General features: G+C 38.6%; 1 protein-coding gene across 1 annotated transcript in view; it reads right to left on the bottom strand.

Moving 5' to 3' along the window:
- The window catches only part of ND-51 (NADH dehydrogenase (ubiquinone) 51 kDa subunit), a 183663-nt gene that overhangs the window by 13698 nt on the left and 144661 nt on the right, over nt 1-25304 (bottom strand). Inside the window, exon 11 of the mRNA XM_090378085.1 lies at nt 24461-24570. Coding sequence (XP_090234211.1) covers nt 24461-24570 — 110 coding nt within the window. The remainder of the gene's footprint in view (nt 1-24460; nt 24571-25304) is intronic.

Genomic DNA, 25304 nt, shown 5'->3' with positions numbered 1-25304 from the left:
CAAGGCTTTTTTGGATTTATTGGATGATTGTTTTCTACATCAGCATGTTCAGGAGGCAACTAGAGGAGTACTACTCTAGATCTGATTATCAGTAGTGATTCTTCATGCATTAAGAATCTGCAGATAAAGGAACCACTAAGTGGCAGCGATCACAATGTGCTGAAGTGGAATTTACTCAAAGAGGTAACTACCATCAGGGGCAAAAGGAAGGGTTTTTGCTTTTCTAAAGGTGACTACGGTGGTTTGAGACGGTATTTAAATTCTATATGGTGGGACCAACTGACGATGTTACCAACAGCAAATTCAAAATGGGAAACATTCAAAGAATTTATCTTGGAAGCTACTAGGCTTTACATACCAACTAAGAAATATTGTTCAAGGTTTAGGAGGCACCTCCGTAGCCAGGTGGGCAGGAGCAGCAGTGCGTAGCACATGCTTCTTGATTAGACCGGGGTTCGAGCCCATGACCACCGAATACGGAGAACGTGGAAAGGTCAGGGAATGACTACCACATATCCCCGGAGCAATATGGCCTTAGTTGCTAATGCTCCTAAAAACCAAATAACAACAACAAGGTTTAGGCCTAAATGGATGTCATATGAACTAATTAAACATGTGGCAGAGAAGAAAAATGTATGGGATACATATAAATTAATGGATGACATGGAAGCCTATGATAGATATAAGCTGGCAGAGGCAGATTATGAGAAATCTTTGACAAAGGATGCAAAGAAAAAAGCAAAGAGTTCTTTATCTATGTAAACTCTAGAAGGAAACAGATGAATCAGATTGGTCCAATGGATATTGATGGTTCAACTGTTGATAATCTGCTCAGGTGGCTAACAAACTAAATGAGTATTTTGCATCTACATTCACATATGAGTTATTCAGGGAGGGGAATGTCAGAGGTGAATTAAACTCTGGCAGTTAGCTAGATGATTTTGTAATAACTGAGAGGAAAGTGGAAGAGAAATTGCTGAAGATAAATACAGGAAAGGCATCTGGGATGGATGGAATCTATCCAGTTATATTAACGGCGGTAGCAAAGGAAGTAAGAAAACCTTTAGCAATAATTATGAGAGCTTCTTTGGGCTCAGGGGAAGTACCCATGGACTGGAGAAGTGCAAATGTGACCCCAATTAACAAAGGAGGATCAAAGGGCGACACAAGTAATTATAGACCTGTGAGTTTAACTTCTGTTCCAGGAAAATTAATGGAGGCGCTGGTTAAAGAAGCACTACAGGATCATCTAGACAAGACTTCAGTTATAGCTCGGACACAGCATGGTTTTGTTAAGGGAAAGTCTTGCCTGACCAATTTGATTGGATACTATGATGTGGTCACAAAGGAACTGGATGCAGGGAATAACTTTGATATCATATATTTGGATCTTAGAAAGGCTTTTGATACCATTGCACATGGAAGACTGCTGAACAAATTGGAGTGTGGCATTGGAGGCAAATTGCTGCTATGGATAAAGGGATGGTTGAGTGGGAGAAGACAGAGAGTGGTAATCAATGGACACTGCGCATTGTGGAGTAATGTTATTAGTGGAGTCACTCAGGATACAGTGTTGGGTCCATTGTTGTTTTCTGTATTTATAAATGATACCGATGATGGTATATCATGCTTAATGTCCAAGTTTGCAGACAATAAGAAGGTTGGCAGGGTTGTTAAGGAGACTAATGACAGTATACTGCTGCAACAGGATCTAGAAAAGCTGAGCAGATGGGCTGAGAGGTGGCAAATGAAGTTTAACATTGACAAATGTAAAGTACTACACATGGGAGGCAGTAACCTCAGAGTAACGTATCAACTCTGTGGTACTACACTGACAGTGGTTGAGAACAAAAAGGACTTGGACAGTGGCGTAGATACCATGTAGGCAGGCAAGGCATTGCCTCCGGGCCCTTAAGGGCCCAGCATCTTTGGCTGTCTGCTCTTTTTGCAATTTTCATTAATTAAGTAGGGGCCTGAACATGCTCTTTGCCTCTGGGCCCGAAAAAGGATAGCTACACTACTGGACCTGGGGGTAATTGTGCAGGCAGATATGAAGTTTTCTGAGTAGTGCAGATGGCCTTTAAGAGTACCTCATGGTGTCATACAACGATATTGAGGAATTTTTCTAGCAGGATAAGGAGGTGATTATCCTCTTGTATAAGGCAATGGTCAGACCACACCTTGAGTACTGTATACAGGTCTGGAGGCCTCATTTCAAGAAGGATGTAGAGCTGCTGGAACGAGAACTTTTCAGTTCAGAGAAAGGCAACAAGATTAGAGAATGGAACAATGGGTTGCTTTTACAAAGAAAGGCTTAAGTTTTGCAAATTACAGTGTCTGGAGACTAGGCACCTGTGAGGTAATCTGATTGAGGTGTATAAAGCCTTGAATGGTTTGAGCATGCTCAATGCTGATGGGATTCTTCCTCTTGCTCAGAATAATCACCTGCGAGGGCATAAACTCAAATTGAGGAAAGACAGACGTAGGATAGATGAGCGGAAGTTTGCCTTTAGTCAGTGGGTAGTTGGTTGGTGGAACAGACTTCCATCCTTTGTTGTGGAAGTTGATAGCATAAATAAATTTAAAGCTTAGCTGGACAGGTATTTAGATCAAACGGAAGGGTGACATGGGAGCGTTTTTTTTTTTTTTTTCTGGCTGATGCTGCATAAGCTTGCTTTCTTGCATCATATGCCTCTACTAATGCTAATGCTAATATTTAAAACTTTCGCTTCATTAACAGAGAAGAAAAGAAAAGGTATTGTTGCCAATTACAAAGTTTATGCAATAAGGTACAGAGCTAGCTACATGAAAATGATTGGGGTTATTTTAAATCAGTCATCAAAATTAGGAAACAAGCACTTTCAAATGAAATAAATACTAGACACACTAATAAAATACAGCGTTTACTCCATATGAAAAATAAATACATTACGGAAATGACATCGCGAACAGGTAATGCAATGATTCAAGTTGAAGGGTAGATCACAAAAGGAATACAACGGATTATTTTGGATATAGTGATGCAAGATAATACGACTAAAATGAAAGAAACACACAGGATAACGTTACTGCCCACACTGTTGTTAATTTATCTTCATATGATTTGTCTGCACTGCAAATAAATCTTTTAAGCAGGGGTCTTAATTACAATTTACCTCCTAGATGACTCCCCATTTGGTAGAGAAAACAATGTTCGACAACTTAATTAAACGGTTTAATAGAATGTTAACTGAATACAGGAAAAAAAGATTATATTTCGATGGCACTGTTAAAAAATCTAAAGGCTAGAACTAATAACGTACCCACTCTTTTTGGACAGGTGAAGTTTCATAAAACAGGACATCCTATTAGACCCATTGTCTCTTATAGAAATTCAGCTTTTTCATCACTTGCGACATATTTATATGGGATTATCAAATATTTACGTTTGATACTAATATCCAGTTTAAAGAATTCAGATATGTTGTTTAATCAGTTAAAAGATAAAAAGTTAAATAAAGATGATAAATTATTCTTTCTAGATGTAGTTTCTTTGTACATGAATGTACACGGTGAGTATGCATTAGACACAATGTGGGATCTAATTAACGATGATTCAGTAATTTTAAATAAGTCTAATTTATCAAAAAATGAAATATTTTACCTAATTAAATTTCTTGTTCAAGTCAATTATATTCATTTCCAATCTAAAATTTATAAACAAATATTTGGATTACCGATGGGTCTTACCCTGAGCAGACTAGTTGCCGAAATTTGCCTTAATAAAATCGAACAGTTACATTTAACACAATTTCTCTCAAATCTAACATTTTATGATAGATACTTGGATGATATCTTAATAATTACAAAGGATGATATAGTAAATAATGTTTTGAATTTATTAAATAAGATACATACCAGACTTAATTTTACTTTAGAAATAGAAAATCCACAGAAAAAAGCTATAAATTTCCTAAATTTTATTTTAACTAGATTTGATGAAAATATACATTTTAAAATTTATAGGAAACTGACAAATACTGGCAAATTTTTACACTGTTCTAGCTATAATCCATTCACATATAAAGGAACATTATTTTTAATCAGTTTTACAATGCATACAAATACAGCTCTACTCAGAAGTTATTACTAGATGAACTTATGGAACTTGCGAAAAGATTTCTAAATAGGGGTTACACATTTGGCACTACAGTACAATCTTGTTAATACAAACTCGGTTTATACAAAGTACTCGTTTATACGAAGCATAGGCTTTGGATGCGAATGGATAGGCTTTTCTATATAAATATATTCGTTTATTACAAAATTCGGTTAATATATATTACAAAGTTATTTTTCACCCCGTGAGAAAGAAATAAATATTGTCCTTTTGTATGTTTAATACAAATCTTGGCAGAGCGATCTGATTATTGCCCCGGGCCACCCGGCTCCCTACTTCCTGAAGGATGGCACTAACTTGTTAGAAATTAGTTTTGTGTAAACAAAAGCAGTTTATGGTAACTACAATGTCAAGTGCATGCTGAAAAACATATTTCTGAAGGATGAGTTGCTAAATTAACAAAAGAATAAAAAGTTTTTCTAAGTTGTTTACATGCACTCCCTCGGTCTTCACAGGAATAAGGTTAGTTGCAATTGTTGCCCCAGTTCAGAGTTTATTTTATAATTTGCTGTTTTATAATTTACAGGTTTATTTTATAATTTGCTGTCAAACAAAACATTTCCTGTTCAAGGAGAGTCTTGTCATGGTGGAAAATTAAGTAAACAAAGACTAACTGTTCTGTTATGCTGCAATTCAGATGGCAATACAAAACTACACCCACTTGTGATTGGTAAGTTTTCCAAGCCAAGATGTTTTAAAGCAGTTAACCAACTTTCCTGTGATTATGAGGCCAATAGAAGTGCTTGGCTTACGGTCAAAATTTTTCAGTCTTAGTTATCAAAATTGGGCAGAAGAATGGCTTCAGAAAAAAAGGAACATTTTGATGATTCTAGACTGTTGTACAGCACATTCTGCCGAGACACACAAATATACAGCTGTTGTTTTTACCCCCCCCCCCCCAAATACCACCAGTTTAATGCAACCACTGGATCAAGGCATTACTTATAACCTCATGAGAGCATACAGAGCCTGCCTGATAAGTTACTTGACCCACAACATAGAAGGAGGGAACAATTTTCAGCCAAATTGGAATGTCTTGGATGCTATCTGTAATCTTGTTATTGCTTAGGAAAGTATTACATCAAGTATAATGATCAACTGCTTCAGAAAGAGTGGTTCTGGAGAGAACATCATCGAAAAACATGGTCCAGCAGACAAATGTGATAGCAACAGTGAGGAATGGAGGAATTTGAAGGAGCATATAGATTTTGTTGGTGAATTTGAAGAGTTCGTGAAGGTGGATGATGAAGTTGCTACCACTGCAACGCCAAAAGAGCTGCTGGGTACCAAACAAAACGATGATGTTTTTGTTACCAGCGACAGCGAAAGTGAAGAAGCGCGCGCACACTGCCATCTAAAAAAGATGCCCAAAATGCATTGAACATAATAAAGAATGTGTTGGCTTGCAGTAACGTTGATAAAGAAACAACTATTGCATTTGATGACGTCTGTGCTATAGTTAAAAATACATATAGAACAAAACAACATTAGATTCTTTCTTTAAATTAAATTAATTTATTAAAAGGTTAATGGTTCGTATGTCTCCTTTTACATTAAGATTGTAATTCTTTTTACTGTGATACTAAAATATTATATATATAAAATATATACTGTACAATATTTTAATTTCCGTTAATATTGCTTTTCTCTTAGTTTATCTTACAAATAAAATAAAATCTTTAAAAAATGTTATTCCTATTACTGTATTGTTAGACAAGGCTTTTGTTTTTATTTTATTGTATTGTATTCTTAGACATACAGTATGTACCAAAAAAACCAAAAAAACGGTAAAATTTTGACACTTTTGGGGGACCTTGTTACTACAAACCCTGTTATTACAAAACGTGAATATTAGGTCCCTTGAACTTTGAATTAACGAGATTCCACTGTATTATGAAGATAAGACGACAAGCAAAACTAAACTTGAGACTGGTATAATGAATGGCAGGTATGAGCAGAAACATTAAAGTTCCATATATACAGTACTGGTACAAACAATTCATTAATATTTTTAAGAACGCTGAATTTAAGATTATTGCTCAACTGACTAATAAACTCCATGACGTTTTGAAGCACTGAGCGGTCAGCTCGGTTTCAACCATGGATGAACAAATGTTGTTTATAATATTACTTGCAGTCAATGCAATTCCTCGTATAGTGGTTCAACACAAAATTACCTTTCAATGAGAATACAGCATGCTACATTGGTTAGGGCTAGAAGGACATGTGCCTCGGAACTTGCTTTCCATGCTATCGATGATAGCTGCGTGTTTCTTTTTAATGAAGCAAAAGTTTTAAATACACAACAAGAATATATTAAGTTATTAATTGCTGAAACGCTGGAAATGAGGTTAAATGCAAATTCCATTAATGTTTGTAGGCCTTACACTATTTCGGACTCGTGGACTTTTACGAGCATGTGTGAACGGTAATTCACACATTGGTTAGTATAAATAATCTCGTATCAGGGATTCAATAGGTTTATGTGTACAAAACGATATATACATCATTAGCAAAAAACACTTTACTTCTTGTGAGCATGAAATCTACCCAAATAAGTTTGGTCCTTTATAAGAAGTTTAGACAATTTTATGTTTTAGATATTTTAATTCGATGTACATTTATTTTATGTTTCTTAAGGATTTATTCGACAACTGTTTTCGGTTCTCATGTTGGCATGCAGCATTGGTTGGGTTTTTGGGGGTGTTGATGGCTGTCGGCTTCCTCTGGCTTTTCTTGATGCATTATGTTGGGGATGAGAATTGAATACATGACATTATTTTAATATGTATCTATTTATATAATTTTAATATAGTTTTTAATTAAACATGGGACATTTATTTGTATAATCATATAATCACATAATCCTTCGACTGTGAGGGTTGAGAGAATTCCGGTCCTAAATAAAGGTATGAGGTTTCCTCATAGTTTTTAATAATGCACACAGTGTGCACTGAAGTTAAATGTCACTTCAGTTTGCTTTCTTTCAAACATTTTCACCAGGACCTTCTATAACTCTGAGCAAGAGTAAGGATGGTTCCTTTAGCTCAGTGAAACAAAAAAACATATTGGTTAATAAACCATACTTATGCATACTGCTGAACCACTACATTGCATTAACATTTTTTAAAACAATTATTTTCAAAAGTAAAAAATAAAATTTAGTGCTGTAAAGTGGCAGATTAAGAATATGAAAGAGGTTCATTCTATTAACTGAAAACTGAAGCAGCAGTAAGAACGTCAAGATATAGCTGTTTGGTCAAAAATTCTCACACTTTAAATTTTAGTATTTTATCTAGCCACTCTGAATGACACATGAAAATCACTAAAGCACCAATATAAAATTGAGAAACATTAGAGAGAGAGAGAGAGAGAGAGAGAGAGAGAGAGAGAGAGAGAGAGAGAGAGAGAGAGAGAGAGAGTGTGTGTGCGTGCGTGCACGCGCACAATAAAGTCATCAGTGACTGAACAAAAAGTTTATGGCCCCTTTTGGATAGCATTTCTGAGTCTGATAAATAACAGATTACGCTATCTGTACACTACTGTTTCATCTATTATCAACAACATCATTTCCATGCAGTATTTTCATTTCTATTCCAATTAAACAATTTTTTCCCCCCCAAGTTTTCCAATAAACTCATTATTTTATATTAATATTAGCACTGGTAAATGATGCAAGGAAGCAAACTTATATAGCATTAGAAAAAAATAATAATAATAAAATAAAAACCATATCTCATATTTCAAACCCTCTAATAATTTGTCAAATTCTTCCTTAAATTTAGTCAAAACTACCTATATACAACACCAGACGAAATGGAAGTTTGTTTCAACAATCAATTACCCTCTGGCTGAAAGAAAATTTTGCACAATTATCCAGCAACTGTTCTTCCTCAATTTAAATTTATACCTCTGAGCAAGAGTAAAGATGCCATCAACATTTAGCTTACTCAATCCATTCAAACCATTAAACACCTCAATCAGGTCTCCTTAAACGTAACTAGTTTCCAGATTCTCTTTAATTTAAAGACGTGAACCCTCTTTTGGTAAGAAAACCCTTTCATTCTCCTCAGTAATCTCATTGCTTTTCTCTGCAACCATTACAACAAATTTCCATCCTTCCCAAAATGAAGCTTTCAGACCTGTATGCAGGACTTAAGATATGACCTAACCATTGTCTTCACAGTGGAATAATTATCTACTTATCCCTGCTGGCAAAATCCTTATATATCACAGACAAAACCCCATAAGTTGTCCTAATAGCCCATCTACACTGCTCAGAGAACTTCATGTCTGACTGCACAATTAATCCTAGGTCTTGTTTGTTCTCTACTACCTTAAGTTTGGTAATCCCAGAATAACACACCATACAGTTGGTGCATAGTATTCCAGGATTACTGCTACCCATATGCTGTACTTCGCATTTGTGAATGGCAAACATCAATTGGCACTTCTCAAGCCGATCTACCTAATTTTTTTTAGCTCTTACTGCAGCAGAATACCCTGATTACTGTCATTATCCACCATGTCTATGTATGAAACCTTTGTATCATCTAAACTTAAACATTAAGCCTGCTATGCCTTCATCAATATCATTAATAAATATTGAAAAAAACAATGGGCTTAGCACTGAACCCTGGAGGGGGGAGGAAACCATTAATAACATTAGTTTAAGAAGAGCAGTGGCAAATGATAACCACTCTGTCTTCTTGCACTCAACCATCCCAATATCCATAGTAGTAACTTGTCCTTAATGTCAAACTGCTCCAATTCATATGACAGTCAAAATGTTTTCATGTGGAACAGTATCAAAAGTTTTTCTGAAATATCCATCTGCACAAGAACCCTCCAAACAGAAATGCACAATCTAAGTCATGCATGGTACAAGGAACTATGTGATCTTACTGAAATGAAATTTTTAAATGTACTTACAGTTTGAGACTCACTGAGTCTGCCACAGCACAAGGAACTGCACGTGACTACTGAGCCACCTGAAGTCATGCTACACAAGGAATTGCATTTACTAATCATAATGCATAGAACCAGAAAATTCAGTAAAATTTCAAGAGTGAAACTGCACTAGTAATGACATGTAATTGCCCAGCTAAATGACCAGTGCAGCACAATGAGCTGAAATAGATGTTCCTTATCTGAGACTAACAGAGACGAATTACCTGTACAAGTAGTCCACATGTTGTTGCTTAGTAAAGTGATCGTCTCTGCATAAGGATTGATGCAATGCATAACAATAAGTGCACCAATAAGAAGTGGGAAATTACCGGCCGGTTAGTTTAACTCTATTAGTAGGGAAAATCATGGAGACTATGATCAAGGGTGGAATTCTAGAAATGCAATTCTAAAGGATATTCAGCATGGTTTTGTAAAGGGAAAATCATGTTTGACTAATCTGGTTAGCTATTTTGACAGGATCACTCAAGAGCTGGACTTGGGGAATAATTCCGACATTGTTTATTTTGATTTCAGCAAAGCATTTGACTCACTCCCACATGAGCGGTTACTTTATAATTTGGAACAAGTTGGAATCACAGGGCAAATCCTTAGATGGATAGCAGGGTGGCTTCAGGGCAGGAGGCAGAGGGTTGTGATAAATGGTTATTCCTCAGATTGGGTTGATGTAAGAAGTGAGGTTCCCCAAGGATCAGTATCAGGACCATTGTTGTTTTTGATTTTCATAAATGACATCGATGAAGGGATAGAGGGCGTGATGTCTAAATTTGCAGATGATGTAAAGATTGGTAGAGTAGTTAATGATTGCTGACAAGCTGAGTTTCTTCAGAATGACCTACACAGACTTCAGAGATGGTCAGAAAAATGGCAGCCATGCTTTAATCCAGCAAATTATAAGGTATTGCACGCAGGGAACAGTAAACCCAAAATAACCTATATACTTGGTGGAGTTGAACTAATGCCGGTAGTGGAGGAAAGGGACTTGGGTATTACGATATGGTCAGATATGAAGTTCTCCGAGCATTGTAGACTGGTTACAAGGAGGGCTCATGGTGTCCTATCGATGATTTATCGAACAATCACTAGCAGAGATAAGGATGTCATAATCCCATTATACACGGCTATTGTTAGACCACACTTGGAATACTGTGATCAAGTACGGAGAATGCACCTAAAGGAAGACATTGTTCTTCTTGAAAGGGTCCAAAGATGGGCAACTCACCCGGTGAGATTGGCAAAAGGGCATCCGTATGAGGAAAAGACTTCAAATATGTGGGTTACAGAGCTTGGAAACTAGGCACCTTAGAGGGGACTTGATTGAGGTGTTTAAGGCACTGAGAGGCATAAGCAAACTGAATAAGGATGAAACTTTCACAGTTATAAATGATTCTAGAACTAGGGGCCATAATTTCAAGTTATGGGAGGAGTTGTTTAGACTGGATTGCAGGAAGCTTTATTTTAGCCAGCGAGTTTAAATTACTGGAATAATTTACCTACATGGGTGGTAGAGACTGACAGTCTAGGGAAATTGAAAGGTCAGCTGGATAATTACCTAAGGGAGGAGGGAAATGCATAGGTTGTCCATTTCCTTTTCTCTTATTAATTTTTATTATTATTATCTTTTAAATTTTCTTCTTATTATCATAAATTCGTTTTTATTCTTATTATTTTATTTTATGTATTTTTTGTTGTTTTATTTTATTATTTGTTTTTTTTTTTTGGCTGGTGCAACATAAGCCATAGGCTTCCTTGCACCATGTGGCCATTACTAATACTAGTAATGCAAAGAATCATCATTATCAGTTGCAACTGATAATGATGATTCTTTACATTATGCGGAGAAGACTATCTATCTCCCTGAAATGATTTGGGTGTTATTACCTGCACAGGGTAAGCACACACACCTATAATTAGAACAGTACTGCACATCCTGCGCCTACCCTATCAAAATACTTAAATCCATTCTAATGATCAGCCAATCTGGTTGTTCTCCAGTCAGTCACAAGACCTTGTTACACAATGTAAAAATTAATTTCCTCGATCCTCTATTTGTAACAAGATTAATTCTTCAAAGGCACCTCCGTAGCCAAGTGGGAAGGAGCAGCAGTGCATAGCACACGCTTCTTGATTAGACCGGGGTTCGAGCCCATCACCACCAAATACGGAGGATGCGGAAAGGTCAGGGAATGACCTTTGCTAATGCTCCTAAAAACCAAACAACTATTCTTCAAAATACCTAAACAGCAAACCCTTGGAAAGTTTCCTCTCTGATAACAGTCATATGACATATGTCTCCAAGTTTCATCTTTCCCACAGATGCATGCAGAATGGTCCACAACACCCAACTCATGTAACTTTGCAAAAAAATGATCCATGTCCTGTGAACAAGAAGGTGGCATGTAAATTTGGATTAAACTATCTGGACCAAGATTTACTATTAATATTTACACATGGAAGGAATTTATTTGTAATGCAACCTTTGGTACTACCATTCCATTTCTCTTGCCATTTGACCAACCAAGAAATCCCAGATACGGCTCTTCTTTGTACGTGCAACGCAATTCTTAAGGACTGCATTATGTGCACTTCATGCCTTAAGTGAAAATACATTGACTTGAAAACTAATTGCAGGTCTATAGACAGACATCCAGTCATGACCTGCAAAGCACTGTTTGAAACTGTTTTGCAGGCTACACTTAGTTTCAATAACATTGCAAGCTGTATTGCAAACAGCTTCCTGACATTTGCCTTTTGTAACCCACGGTGTAATCATACATATACACCATTAATAACAATTGGTAAGAAGAAGCAGTTAGAACAAATTCAGTGTTCTTCCTTTTATTCTCCAGTCTTCCTCATTATCCACACAATCATTCCTACAAATTTCTAGATCTTATCCATTATGTAAGTAATTTGGGAAGAGGATCCCAAAGTATTTTACTGTTTTCACAGACTGGAGATGAGCTCCACCTAAAGAAACCACTGAGTTCTTAGTCATTGATAGGTGCCCCTTCAATAACACAGTTTTATTTCTGTGGTGGACACTGTCAGACTAGGCAGTTCACACCTCTGATGTAGTTCCAATACAATAAAGTTTGAACATTCTTCCAATTGCACTTGCGAATCACCTTCCACTAAAAGAAACAGGTCATCGGTATTAGCTAACACTGAGACATGATTATAATTTTGTTTCACCCAATCATCGAGCACCAGGATTCACAGAAGTGGCCCAAAGACAGATCCCTGAAGGCAACCTCTTACTACATTCTTTGTAATCATGACACCTGAAGACCTGACTGTTACAGTTCTGTTTGTGATATAGTTCTTTATGACAGAATATAATTGCTTTATACAATTCGTTTGTTGTAACACAAATATACACAGTTCAAACTGGGGTGCCTCCGTAGCCAGGTGGGCAGGAGCAGCAGTGTGTAGCACACGCTTCTTGATTAGACCGGGGTTCGAGCCTGTGACCACCAAATACGGAGGATGCGGAAATGTCAGGGAATGACCACTGCATATCCCCGGAGCAATATGGCCTTAGCTGCCAATGCTCCTAAAAAAAAAAAAAAAAAACAGTTCAAATTGATCGTGTCATATGCCCCAGTGAAATCAACAAAAATGCCAAAATTGTATTTAGCTGCGCACTGCTGCACACAACTGAGCAGTTGTTGTAACACTCAAGCCAAGTGGACTGAATTTCAGCGAAGTCTAGTTCTTCTATGACAACCAAATCCTCTGCTTGCACCTTCACAATGGTGGAACCATTAGTAACCCTGGGAATAACCACAGGCAAGTCCCAATATATGGCTGGAGATGACCAACCAGGTGCAAACAAATGTAAGCAGGAGTCGAGGTGTGCGTCCACACCACACTGAGGATTGCTGCCCACCCCCTGTGTGTTACCAGGCAATGCAAGCTGGTAGATGACTCTCATCAACCGGTGCAATACAACCACTTTGTTTATTGGAGGCTTGAAGTAGTGGAATCTATGTTTAGTCTCCAAACCTCTGGCAACCCCCTCCCCCCCATCTCTTCATCACACAGTATAATTGACGTCTTTTGAGGTTATGATGGACATGATGGCGAGATCCAATCTTCCTTACATTTTGAGGGCAGAGCTCTAAAACAGTGTTCATAGGCCGGCCACTGGATAGCTCATTGGACTGAATCTATTGGTAACTATCTAGGAGGCTTCCAGTTCAGCTAGTGTATAATCTCGCTGCCTTTACTCTGCCAGATACTGACTCAACATTGCACTGTCCACCCATGTCAACTGGGTGCACTTCCTTAGATTTTGTGTTTCTTAACTAACAGCATAATCCTTCCTACCTTGTCTATCCTTTCTGTACATGTTGTACTCCCCACATTCCAATTCTGCACTGCTTATATCTGTGTGACACCATGTCTCTGATATCCCAACAATATCTGCCTTTGATGCCTTGATTAGCACTTCAAATCCATCAAATTTATTTACTATACTTGTAGTATTGGTGTACATGCAAGTATACATGTCCTTATTCTTAGTTACCCTAACCAGCCCATGTATTTACTTGTTCCATGATGACTCCCAGCAGCTGGTTGGTTGGTTGGTTGATTGAGTTTTTTATTGGCGCATCAGCAACTATGGCTATAATGTGCCAAACCCTTGTCATAAAAAGTAAATACTTTAAGTGACCTACTGAATTAGGTCACTACGTCAGATTATAAAAACAAGTATAAACTCTAACATAAAGTCTTAAAATAATAAGATTTTTTAAATATGAGTAAAAAGCTTTACCAATTTTAGGAAATTAAAAATAGCAGACACATGGCCATTGTCGGATAAAATCTGACTGAGTGTATACGGCTCAGTCAGATGGTTAAAAGCGGTAAAACAAGCATTTCTAAAACTGGTACAGTCAACTAAAATGTGTCTGATTGTTAAGATTGTGCCGCAGGACTCACACATAGGAGGGTCATCAGCCCTCAGCAAAAACGAATGTGTCAAATGACTATGTCCTATGCAGGTCCGGGCAAGAACAACTTCCTCCTTACGATTCCTGCGCAGGCTAGACTGCCAAGGTTCAATTACAGGTTTTATATGATATAATTTATTCGCAGTCTGTCTATTCCACGAATGCTGCCATTGGGAGTGTATTTTCTCGTGTATTATTTGCCTGTAGTCTGTATAGGGGACTGACAGGCAGCGATTATTATTGGGAATTGCTGATTTGGCTGCGGTGTCAGCCAAATCATTTCCCCTAATCCCAATGTGGCTGGGAATCCAGCAGAAGCGGATATCATATTCACGTTCTCGAAGGAAGTGAATCTTCTGCTGAATGCTAGACAGAACCGGATGAGGATTATATCTCACAGATATTAAAGCCTGTAACACACTGAGAGAGTCAGAGTATAAAATGAACCGTTGATATTGGCATTTACTAATGTGATCCAAGGCTAACTCTATAGCATGCAGCTCTGCAGTAAATATACTGCATTCAGAGGGAATCTGCTCCGATGTAGAGCTGTCTGTAAAGACAGCAGCAGATCCCACATATGATTCCGACTTCGAGCCATCTGTGTAAATTGGCGCGAAGTCAGAATGTTCAGCTCGGTGTGCTGAATAAAGCTGCAGGTAGACCGACGATGGAGTGTCCAACTTTCCCCAATTTCTAAGGGACAAGTCACATGCCGGGACATGAGCATGCCAGGGTGGAAAGGGTTGCTTTGGTGTTTGGGCAACCTTGTCTACCTTGATATTAAGTTCTTTGAGTAGCTCTTGGAGACGAATACCAAAAGGACGATTGGCAGTCTTACGGGTATTGTATAAATTTTCCCATCGTGGCTCAAAAACGAATGGACACGTAGGATGGTCTGGCAGGGATTTCAGTTTTAAAGCATACTTTAAAGACAACTGCTTACGTCGAAGCGATAACGGTGGTTCGTTTGCTTCGACGTATAAGCTCTGGACAGGAGATGTGCGATATGCTCCAGTAGCAATACGTAGGGCCTGATGATGGACGGGGTCCAGCCACCGCAGGACACTGTCTCGGGCTGAGGAATATACCTGGGACCCATAATCTAGTTTGGATCGCACAAGTGCACGGTAAAGCCGAAGAATGGTACATCGGTCTGCTCCCCAAGATGTAGAGGAGAGCGAGCGGAGAATATTAAGCCCACGTGTGCACTTTGTGCGGAGTTGACGAATATGATCCAAAAAAGTTAGTTTTTTATCGAATATGAGTCCCAAGAATTTTGTGTTTGCTGCTACTGGAATAGCATTTTGTCCGAGCCTTAATTCGGGTTCAGGATGAAGATTACGCTTGCGACAAAAGTGTACGCAAACGGTCTTCTCCGGCGAGAACCTGAAGCCATTTGCAAGTGCCCAGGAATTCAGACTATCAATGGCTTTCTGCAGTTGTCTTTCAATAACCCTCATGTTGCACGACTGGCAAAAAATGCTAAAGTCATCATCATAGAGGGCACTGTTTACAGTTGGAGGAAGTTGTTCTGTGATGGAATTTATTTTTATGGCAAAAAGCGTGACACTTAATACTGATCCTTGTGGTACTCCCTCCTCTTGGCTAAAGGAGCGAGAGAGTGAGGATCCCACACGAACTTGGAACGATCGATTGGCTAAAAAGTTTTGAATAAAAAAGGGCAGATGCCCTCTTAGGCCTAGGCTATGTAAGTCTTTTAAAATGCCAAATCTCCAAGTTGTGTCATACGCTTTCTCCATGTCAAAGAACACCGACACCAAGTGTTCCCGTTTTAGGAAAGCATCCCGGATGGATGCTTCCATTCTAATAAGATGGTCCAAAGTGGACCGGTTCCTTCGGAAGCCGCACTGGATGCTGGAGAGAAGGTCATTTGATTCTAAATACCATATTAAACGAGAATTGACCATTCTCTCCAGGATTTTGCACAGACAGCTAGTCAGAGCAATAGGACGATAGTTGGTGGTGACTTTTGGATCCTTTCCTGGCTTAGGGAAGGCAAGAACGATTGCCTTTCGCCAGGAGTCCGGAAACTGCCCTTCAGTAAAGATTCTGTTATACAGAAGGAGCAGACAATCCATAGATTTTGGTGAAAGATGTTTAATCATTTCATAATGGATGCCATCTGGTCCAACAGCACTTGCTTTGGAAAGAGTGAGGGCTCTTTTCAGTTCCTCTATAGTGAACGCCCCGTTGTAGGGATAGAGGCCCTTGGTCTTAAAATTAAGTGCTTGTTTTTCCAATTTATGTTTCAGGACCAGGAACTCTGGGGAGTACGAGGATGTTGCGGAGATGTTAGAGAATATTTCCCCAAGAGCATTGGCTATTGCAGTTGGATCTGCAATAGCGCATCCATTATAATCTAGGATTGAAGAAGGGTGGGATGTATATTTCCCCTTCATTTTCCGGATTTTATCACAGACTACCTTAGAGTCGATAGACTGGTTAATAGATGATGTAAAACGGATCCACGATTCCTTTTGACTCCGACGACGGATGTAGCGTGCTTTGGCTCGTGCACGTTTGAAGGCTATAAGGTTGTTCGTGGTAGGATATCGGCGAAATATCCCCCACGCTTTGTTTTGAGCCTTTTTTGCTGCTGTGCATTGTGGATTCCACCAAGGTTTGGGAAATGGTGGAAACCGGGCTGATGTTTTTGGGACAACATTAGCAGCTGCTTGGACGATGATTTCTGTGATGTACTTAACTGCATCATCGATAGGCTCTTGACTGACTGTGCTAAGATCAAAATTTGCCTGATGTTGGAAGGCAGTCCAGTCAGCCTGATCAATCTTCCACCGTGGTAACCTAAAAGGAAGACATGGTCTCCCACTGTGTAACAAGGTTATCACGGGGAAGTGATCGCTTCCGTATGGATTCTCCTCCACTTCCCAAGTGAGTGAAGGGAGTAGAGAAGGGGAGCAGATAGAGAGATCAATGGCAGAAAAAGTACGGGTAGGCATGTGGAAAAAGGTGTTTGTTCCAGTATTTAGAAGGGAAAGGTCATTGTCATTGAGCATACGCTCTATGACTCGTCCCCTTCCGTTGATGTTAGCACTACCCCACAGGGTGTTATGTCCATTAAAATCCCCGAGAAGTAAGAAAGGGGGAGGCAGCTGCGTAAGAAGATCATCAAGGTCTGCCTGGGAGATGTCAGTCCCAGGTGGCAAATAAATGGAGCACACAGTTAATAGAAATACCACTGAAAGGCGAATTGCAACAGCCTCTATGCTGGTTGTAATTAGCAAGGGCTGCACTGGGGTCTGGTTACCCACAAGGATAGCCACTCCCCCATGTACAGGGCCAACCGCAATTCTATCCTTTCGAAAAAATGTGATGTTGTGCATGGTGGGATCATCATTTGCCTTTAGATATGTCTCCTGCAAGCAAAAGCAAACTGGCTCGTGCTTTTGCAGGAGGGCCTTGATGTCATCAATATTTTGCCGGAATCCACGACAATTCCATTGTAGGAATTTGGCCATTATTTGGACTTGGTGGGTCCATCAGGCGGCTTCCGAGGTGCTGAGGGCTTACTTTTATCAGTCTTGGGTTTCTCTTTTTTGGGGAAGAATGGACGCTGTCCTGAGTCCATTTCTTCCTCAGCAAAGAGTTCCAAGACTGAGTCTTCGGGTACCTCCTTCTGCCCTACATCCATCTTTTCTTGGGTACTAGGGGGGACTTCCCCTTTCTTATTCTTTTCTTTCGTAATTACCTTTGTTAATTGTGGTGCGTTAGGAGGTACCGATATAGGAGTGGCAGCTGATTGGTCCTTCTGTGCAGGTTTTTGCGAACTTAAGAGATAACGCGCGATGGGAGTGAAAGACTCCTTTGGTCATGTCCGTCTGAGTTCCGACGGAACATCTCCCTGCTACCTTCTGGGCGTAAGTAAGTCTGTTGATATTCAGGGGTTTCACCGATTTCCTTGCCTCCTGGTATGATATATTTAGCTCTGCCTTCAGCCGTTGAATTTCTTTTTCTTCTTTCCACCTCTGGCATGCTCGTGAATAGGCCGGGTGTTCGCCTTCACAGTTAATACAGGTGGGTTTTGCGGCTGAACATGCTGTTGTTTCGTGGTCTTTTGCACCGCATCGAGCGCATGCAAGGACTCCATGGCAGGCCATTTGAGAATGTCCATACTTCTGGCATTTAAAACACCGTAAAGGGTTCGGAACGTATGGACGCACTGAACAGTTGATGTATCCAGCTTTAATCTCATCAGGAGGTTTAGGAGAGTTAAAAGTCAGGATAACGCTCCTGGTTTTAACAATTTTTCCATCCCTTCGCGCAGTGATTCTCTTGACGGCAATGACTCCCTGTGGTTTTAATTCGGAGCAGATTTCCTCCTTGGTGACGTCGAGAAGGTCCCACTCCGAAATGACACTTCTGGATGAATTGAGTGTTCTGTGTGGTGTCACTGTTATAGGGATTCCTCCGACTGATGTTGTTCGGAGGAGATGTTCAGATTGCCTGTCATTTTTAGTTTCAATTAAAAGGTCTCCAGAACGAAGCCTCTTAACTGATTTGGGTGAACCTGCTAACCCATCTAACCCTTTCTGAATGAAAAAGGGCGACATTTTACCAATTGGTGTCTCATTGGTAGAATGCATAATTAAAAATCTTGGGACAGGCCCTGATGATGATGATTCAGTTCGCTGCCTTTTTTTTGCAATATTATCTGTCTCTACATCTATATTTTCAGATAGGGACCGGGTTGGGCCCCTGAAGAAATATGTTTATCAGGATTCATGAATTTTTTAAGTGGTTCAGTGCCCGGGCTCCCCACCCACCACGGAGCCCAAAGGGACGCCCACTACCCAGCATGCAATAAATGCACTCGGGAGTGGGACGCCAGGGCTACCCAGACACTATACCCGCACCGCCGCCAGCCTGAATCCTGTCCCTCGGACCATGAGGGTAGGGGCGTGGCATTGTCACGGTTGACCCTCGCAGGCGAGTCTACTAGCCGATTGATCCTAGCCGGGCCTTCCAGGACCACCCGTCTTGTCGAAGCAGGGGCCAAAGTGGTGTATTGAAGCTGGGCCCCTCAACCACCAGGATCCCCCTTTCCGAATTTCCACGGGTCGCAGCGCACGGCAAACACGCCGGATTCCATTGATGTAAGCCTGGAACCTGGGCTGTGGGCGTTGGATCCCAGTGATGCTAGTCTGGAAGTCCAGCAGCGTCACTGGGAGGTCCCCTCACCGCGTACAGGTGCCCACGTCGAGGGGCTCCCAGCAGCTCTTGAAATCCTATGCAACTTGCTCTCTAGGCTGCTGCTCATTATAATAGAAGCAATGCAAGAATCACTTTCACTTCTGCCTGTGGCTACTGTTAATCTTTTAGTGTAAATCTCCCCAAGCTAGCAGTTTTCTGACCCACCTAACACTGCCTCGTTAGCATCAGCAAATATTCTTGCACCCTTTTCATTTAAGTGTATCCCATCCCCGTAGAAGCGGTCTCTCCTATTAGGAAGCACAGACCACGCTGAAAAAAAGTCTACCCCATGAGTCTTGCACAATCTCTCCGGGGCCGAATTGATTGACAAGGCTCTCATCATATACTCTCTCCTATTGTGTCTGGGCAGAAATGCAGACATTTTAAAATTCAACCATAGCTCACGACTTTTTTTCAACATTGACCTGTACTTGTTAATTAAATCTGCAGATCTCTTACTCTTAAGGTCATTAGTGCCAACGTGTACAAAAATATCACCTTTTATTCCCTTAAAAGATGATATCTGCTCTACAACATCAACTTTTGCCCCTGGCAGACATACCCTGGTCCTGTTCCACCTATCCTTTTTGCATAATATATTCCCCATCAGCTTGACAATAGAGTCACCAACAATAACTAGTTCCTGTGGGACCAACACATTCTGCCTTAGAGATTGCCGCTGTGTTGTCTGATTCATAGGAGTGAGCTCTGGCGTTGAGTTAGGCAGCTGAAAGTTTGATGGGCCCCTCTTATTAATTTACTCTAGGGCATCCATCCTACACCTCAACCTCTCATAGACACCCATCAGAATGCCAAATTGGAGCCTAATTTCCTCACAGCGTCTGCACCTAGCACACACACACACACACACACACACACACACACACACACACACACACACACACACACACACACACACACACACACACACACACACACACACACAAAGACATCCTTCTTGGCTAGATCATATTCTGTTCTAGCCAGGTCCGTAAACATTTCACATTTCGTGCATTTTTTTAGACTGTGATGTGGTGGAGAATTGCCCCTTCGGTTCCCCCCAAGCCACAGCACTCTGGCTAATCTGTGAGCATTGCTTTGCTGCCGTAGTCTGGGTCATGATTCCGTTTAAGTATAATTTAATTGACAATGAAATTCAATAAGATCAATAAATTTTACTGAGTAATCGATAATACTATACTAAGCTGACAGATTTCTAATACAGTGCTACATGTTTTGTTATCTAGTTTTACGTTCGAGATATACGTTGTATTGTATAACAATGACAACAAGTTACGAATGGTAAATCTACAGACACTTAAGTATTAACTTTCAAAATCACTATCTAAATTAGAAATAAACCAAGGAGCTTGACTAGGACTATAAGCTACTTATAGAAAATAATTTAATACAACAATTAAGTCAATAAAATGGATAAATATAATTAAAAACTTAGCGTTCGCTGGAGCTGCAAAATCTTGTCCAGCACATGGATACCCTTATCGATACTAAGTAATAACCTACAAAATCTCTATCTAAGTTCAAAATAAACTAAGTATCATAACTAGGAATATAAAGCTACTTCTAGAAAATAAATTAATATGCCAATTTAAGTCAATAAAATGGCAAAAATTTAAGAAAAACTTCCCTATTAGCTGGAGCTGTAAAAAGCCATGTTTTTTTTCTTGTCCCATGAGGATCCATAATTTCTGATACCTTGCTTTCCAGATTGCTGCATATCCCAATAGGAGCAGTGCAAAAATTACTTTCACCTCTGCCTGCAGCTACTATTAATCTATTATCCTGTACATCTTTCAAAGCTAGCAGTTTTCCGACTCATCTAACACTGCCTCAACAGCATCAGCAAATATTCTCATATCCCTTCTATTTAAGTGTATCCCATTCCCTCTAAAAATAATATCTCTACTGTTATCAAGCATAGACTAAGCCGAGAAAAATCCCACCCCATGAGTCTTGCACAGTCTTTCCGATCTGATCATGTACTCACTTCAATCATGTCAGAGTAGAACTGCAGGCACTTTCAAATTTAACCCTAACTTGTGACTTTTTCTTAACACTGCCCCACACCTGTTGAGTAAATCTTCAGATCTGCTACTCTTAATATCATTAGTGTCAATGCATACAACAATATCACCTTTTGTGCCCTTAAAGTGAAATAGTTGCTCTACATCAACTTTTTTCCCTAGCAGACATACCTTGGTTCTATTCTACCTATCCTTTTTACAAAATATATTTCCTGCTTTCCTGACAATAGAGTCACCAGCAACAGCTATTTCTTATAGGACCAGCAAGTTCTGCTGTGTAGGATATCATTTGTACCATGTGATACATGAGTATAGGCTCCTGTGTGCTTGATGGTTCCACTTTTTAATTCCTTCAAGGGCAACAACCCTGTTCCTCAAGCACTCATATAGTGCCAGTTTGGTGTCCATCAGAACACTAAACTGGTACTTATAATTTTAATGTTACTGGTTAACAAAACACATGGCAGGCAGACATATGCTGAATAGGTCAACTGTACAATAATTTAATTATATATTAATTATTTGTGTATAAAATTGTATTTTCTCTACTGTATAAACCTGTACAATAGAGAATATTCAATCAAGTAGCAAACTACACAACAAGAAAATAGCCTATACAATTTCTATTATACAAAAAATAGATCCCACATCAATACACTCGTGACCTCTGCAGCATAGTGGTTCCTTTATTTGGAGGTTTCTAAAGCATGAAGACTCATTGTTGATAATTAGATCAAGAGTGTTGGTTTCTCTCACTGCTCTGATGGGGGAAACCCGTGGGGCCATTATACAATGAACACTTTGCTCTAACACGCTGATGTAGAAAACAGTATTATTGATTATATAATTTTATTTAATTGTAGCTAATTTTATATTGTAAATTATAACGATAAATGCAGTATATGAAAAGCTTTAATGACTTAGTCTGAAATAATTAGTGTTATTCATCTTAGTTTGACAAGATAAAAAAAATTAAAAAGCACGAAAAAAAAAAAAAAGTATGAAACTTCAACTAGAAATTCCAATAATAATAATAATAACTAGGGGGCTTTTGCACCCTGCTTGCTGCGCTTGCTAATTTTGATAAAATAAAATACATACAGAAGCGTTAGACTCTGTGTCTCTTTCTCTCTTCCTCAGCTATGAATAATAAATATGTTACTATATCTATATAATATTGGTGTAGATACTCCACAGACAACAACTCTTAAAGAAAAACTACAATCAGTGTGAAAGGCATCATTTCATCTGTATTTCATATTGTGTTCATCCTTTGCACAATATGAGATACATATTGTGCAGAGTTACCATGTATTGCACTACCTCGAATAAGTAATGCTTCACTAATTTTTGGTGGGCACCACCACCACCCAGACAGCACCGTTTCAAAGCTAGTTGGCTTTTCACACTACGATTGTAGTTTTTCTTTAAGAGTTGTCTATGGTGTATCTACACCGATATTATATAGATATATGTTTGTTATTTGGTTTTTAGGAGCATTAGCAACTAAGGCCATATTGCTCTGGGGATATGCGGTGGTCATTCCCTGACCTTTCCGCATCCTCCGTATTTGGTGGTCACGGGCTCGAACACCGGTCTAATCAAGAAGCGTGTGCTCCTGTCCACCTAGCTATGGAGGCGCCTATATAGATATAGAATCTTAAACTCTTAAAATATTATGCCTTGCTGCATTTAGTTTATTTAAATAAATATGTTACATATGGAAATCAAGAATGGTACCACATGGTCATTTTAGACAAACATAGCACGTGACCACGCTTAAACAGAAGTTTGTTTTACCACAGTAAAACAAGCTCCTGTTACGTATTTTTGTATTTGTTATGTATTACCACGTAACCTGCATCTCTCTTCTCCCATTGGCTGAATAAATATCATTAGGAGGAAAATTATTTTAAATGTTCAGAAAGATAATAGAAAGAACAGTATGAAATTTCAACTGCAAATTCCAATATTCCAACAACCCTGTAGCAGCTAATGCACAGCAGCTTTGCACTGTAACTTTATTCTTTAAAAACTAACATACATTTAACATCACTTAATTATTATCGTTTGGGAGCTCAATCCCTTGCATGCAACTCCACTTTTTCTATTATTTCTTATGGGAATTAGCTCTTAATTTACACGAAACTTTCAGTAACACAACTACCACATTAATCAGCCCTTTATTACTGGTATATAGTTATTCTTTTTCTTTTATTTTCCTTTTTTCTCCACAAACAGTTCATCCTGACAAGATATTTTAGTCACAGGTTTTCTGATTTAAGTTTCTGTCAAGAGGACACTATCTAGGAATATATAGTGGTTTATTTCAGTTTTATTTATATATTTTTTGAGGTCTTAAAGACCTGAAAAAATATATCCGGGGCGTTACTTTACAGTTTAGGCTGTTGTAGTACAAAACTTCAGTATCTTGATTTAGTCAAAGAGCAGGGTTTATAGTAGTTATAGAAATGCCACGTCCTTTCCTTTATTCAATAAGACCATGTGGTTCTCAATGAAATAAATTATTTATATATTTTAGGAAATTTTTTGGAATTAACTTTTAGCTCACATTTATTTTAATATTTTTTTCAGACTGAAATAGGCTTCTGAAAATAACACTTCTCTATTTTTTTTGTAGTTGTTTCTAAAGGGTTTCAACACTGTTGCTATCACCATAAGGCAACAGCGTTCCTAGATGGTTGACTGAAAAATAATGTGGAAAAGCACTATTTTCAGAAGCAAATTCAAATTTTTGAAATAATATGCATCGAGGTAGTATTCCACTGCTTAATCCCCCCCCCCCCCCAAGTTTGAACATTTTATACAAAATTTTGCACTTAACTATTTCCTAAATAACCGGAAAAGGAGATGAATTATGTTTTGACAGTTTTTTCCATTTTATTTTACAATTTTTGCACTCTTTGACTACACTCAGCTGTCAAAGAAAAAGATAGTCTAATGAAGAGAGATATATAGTATCTAGATATATAGATGGTGCCTTCCAAAATCCTGAGAGCTTATATATGCCTTACTCAGATTTTTTTAATAACATTAAAAAAATAAATAAATAAATAAAATAAGGTATATCTAACCTGAACTGGCCATGCAGCTCCATCACCAAGAGCACATATTGTGTGACCTTCTATTTGCTTACTAATTTCATAGATCATGTCTATTTCATCTATTTTAGCATTACCCTGCACTGAAATAATAAGTGAAAATTTGTGTTATTCATTAATACAGTCATTATCTAAACATTAAATGATTTCAATTTTTATTAATATTTTTTGGAGTACAGATGTAAATTTATATTTTGTGTGTTCTTTGTGGGCTCTTGGGATTACATACATATATGATTCAAATAATGTGTCCATTAATGTACAAATTGTTTTGAAATCTTTCATTATGTGATGTTTCCAACTAAGGTGGCCAAGAAAATAGCTATGACAATCAAAAGGGGAGATTGCACCTATTGGCCATTGTTCTCCAATTTTGAATTAAAAGCAAAAAAGCTAAAATTCTCCAGAATTCAGACCTAAAAAGTGTTGTAGCTCTATTACCATATTCAAAATAATAATAACCATGAGATTTTTTTACAATTGTAATGAATTTTTTCCAAATTTTTTTGAATAAAAAAAATTCTGATTTGATTTTTGGCATAAATTTTGCTCTTAATATTGAGCAGTCAGGTCACAATAAAACCAAATTAATATGTACAGCAAGCCCTCGTTGTAATGCGGTTTGCTCTATGCTGATTCGATATAACGCTGTTTTTAAATTATAACCCATATCTCACTCTAACGCTCTTTTACCAGTGTACAGAATGAATTTTTGGCATGTTTAATGAAAACATTTCATCTAATGTAGTCGATAGCTTGAAAATGAACAGCGAAGTTTCCCACGCTGACTTGTGAAATTTTCTCCCATGCTAATTTA

The sequence above is a fragment of the Mastigoproctus giganteus genome, chromosome 7 (assembly GCF_048544385.1).
Source record: "Mastigoproctus giganteus isolate SK-2022 chromosome 7, ASM4854438v1, whole genome shotgun sequence".
Classification (NCBI taxonomy): domain Eukaryota; kingdom Metazoa; phylum Arthropoda; class Arachnida; order Uropygi; family Thelyphonidae; genus Mastigoproctus; species Mastigoproctus giganteus.
This window is presented reverse-complemented; position numbering and strand designations above follow the sequence as displayed.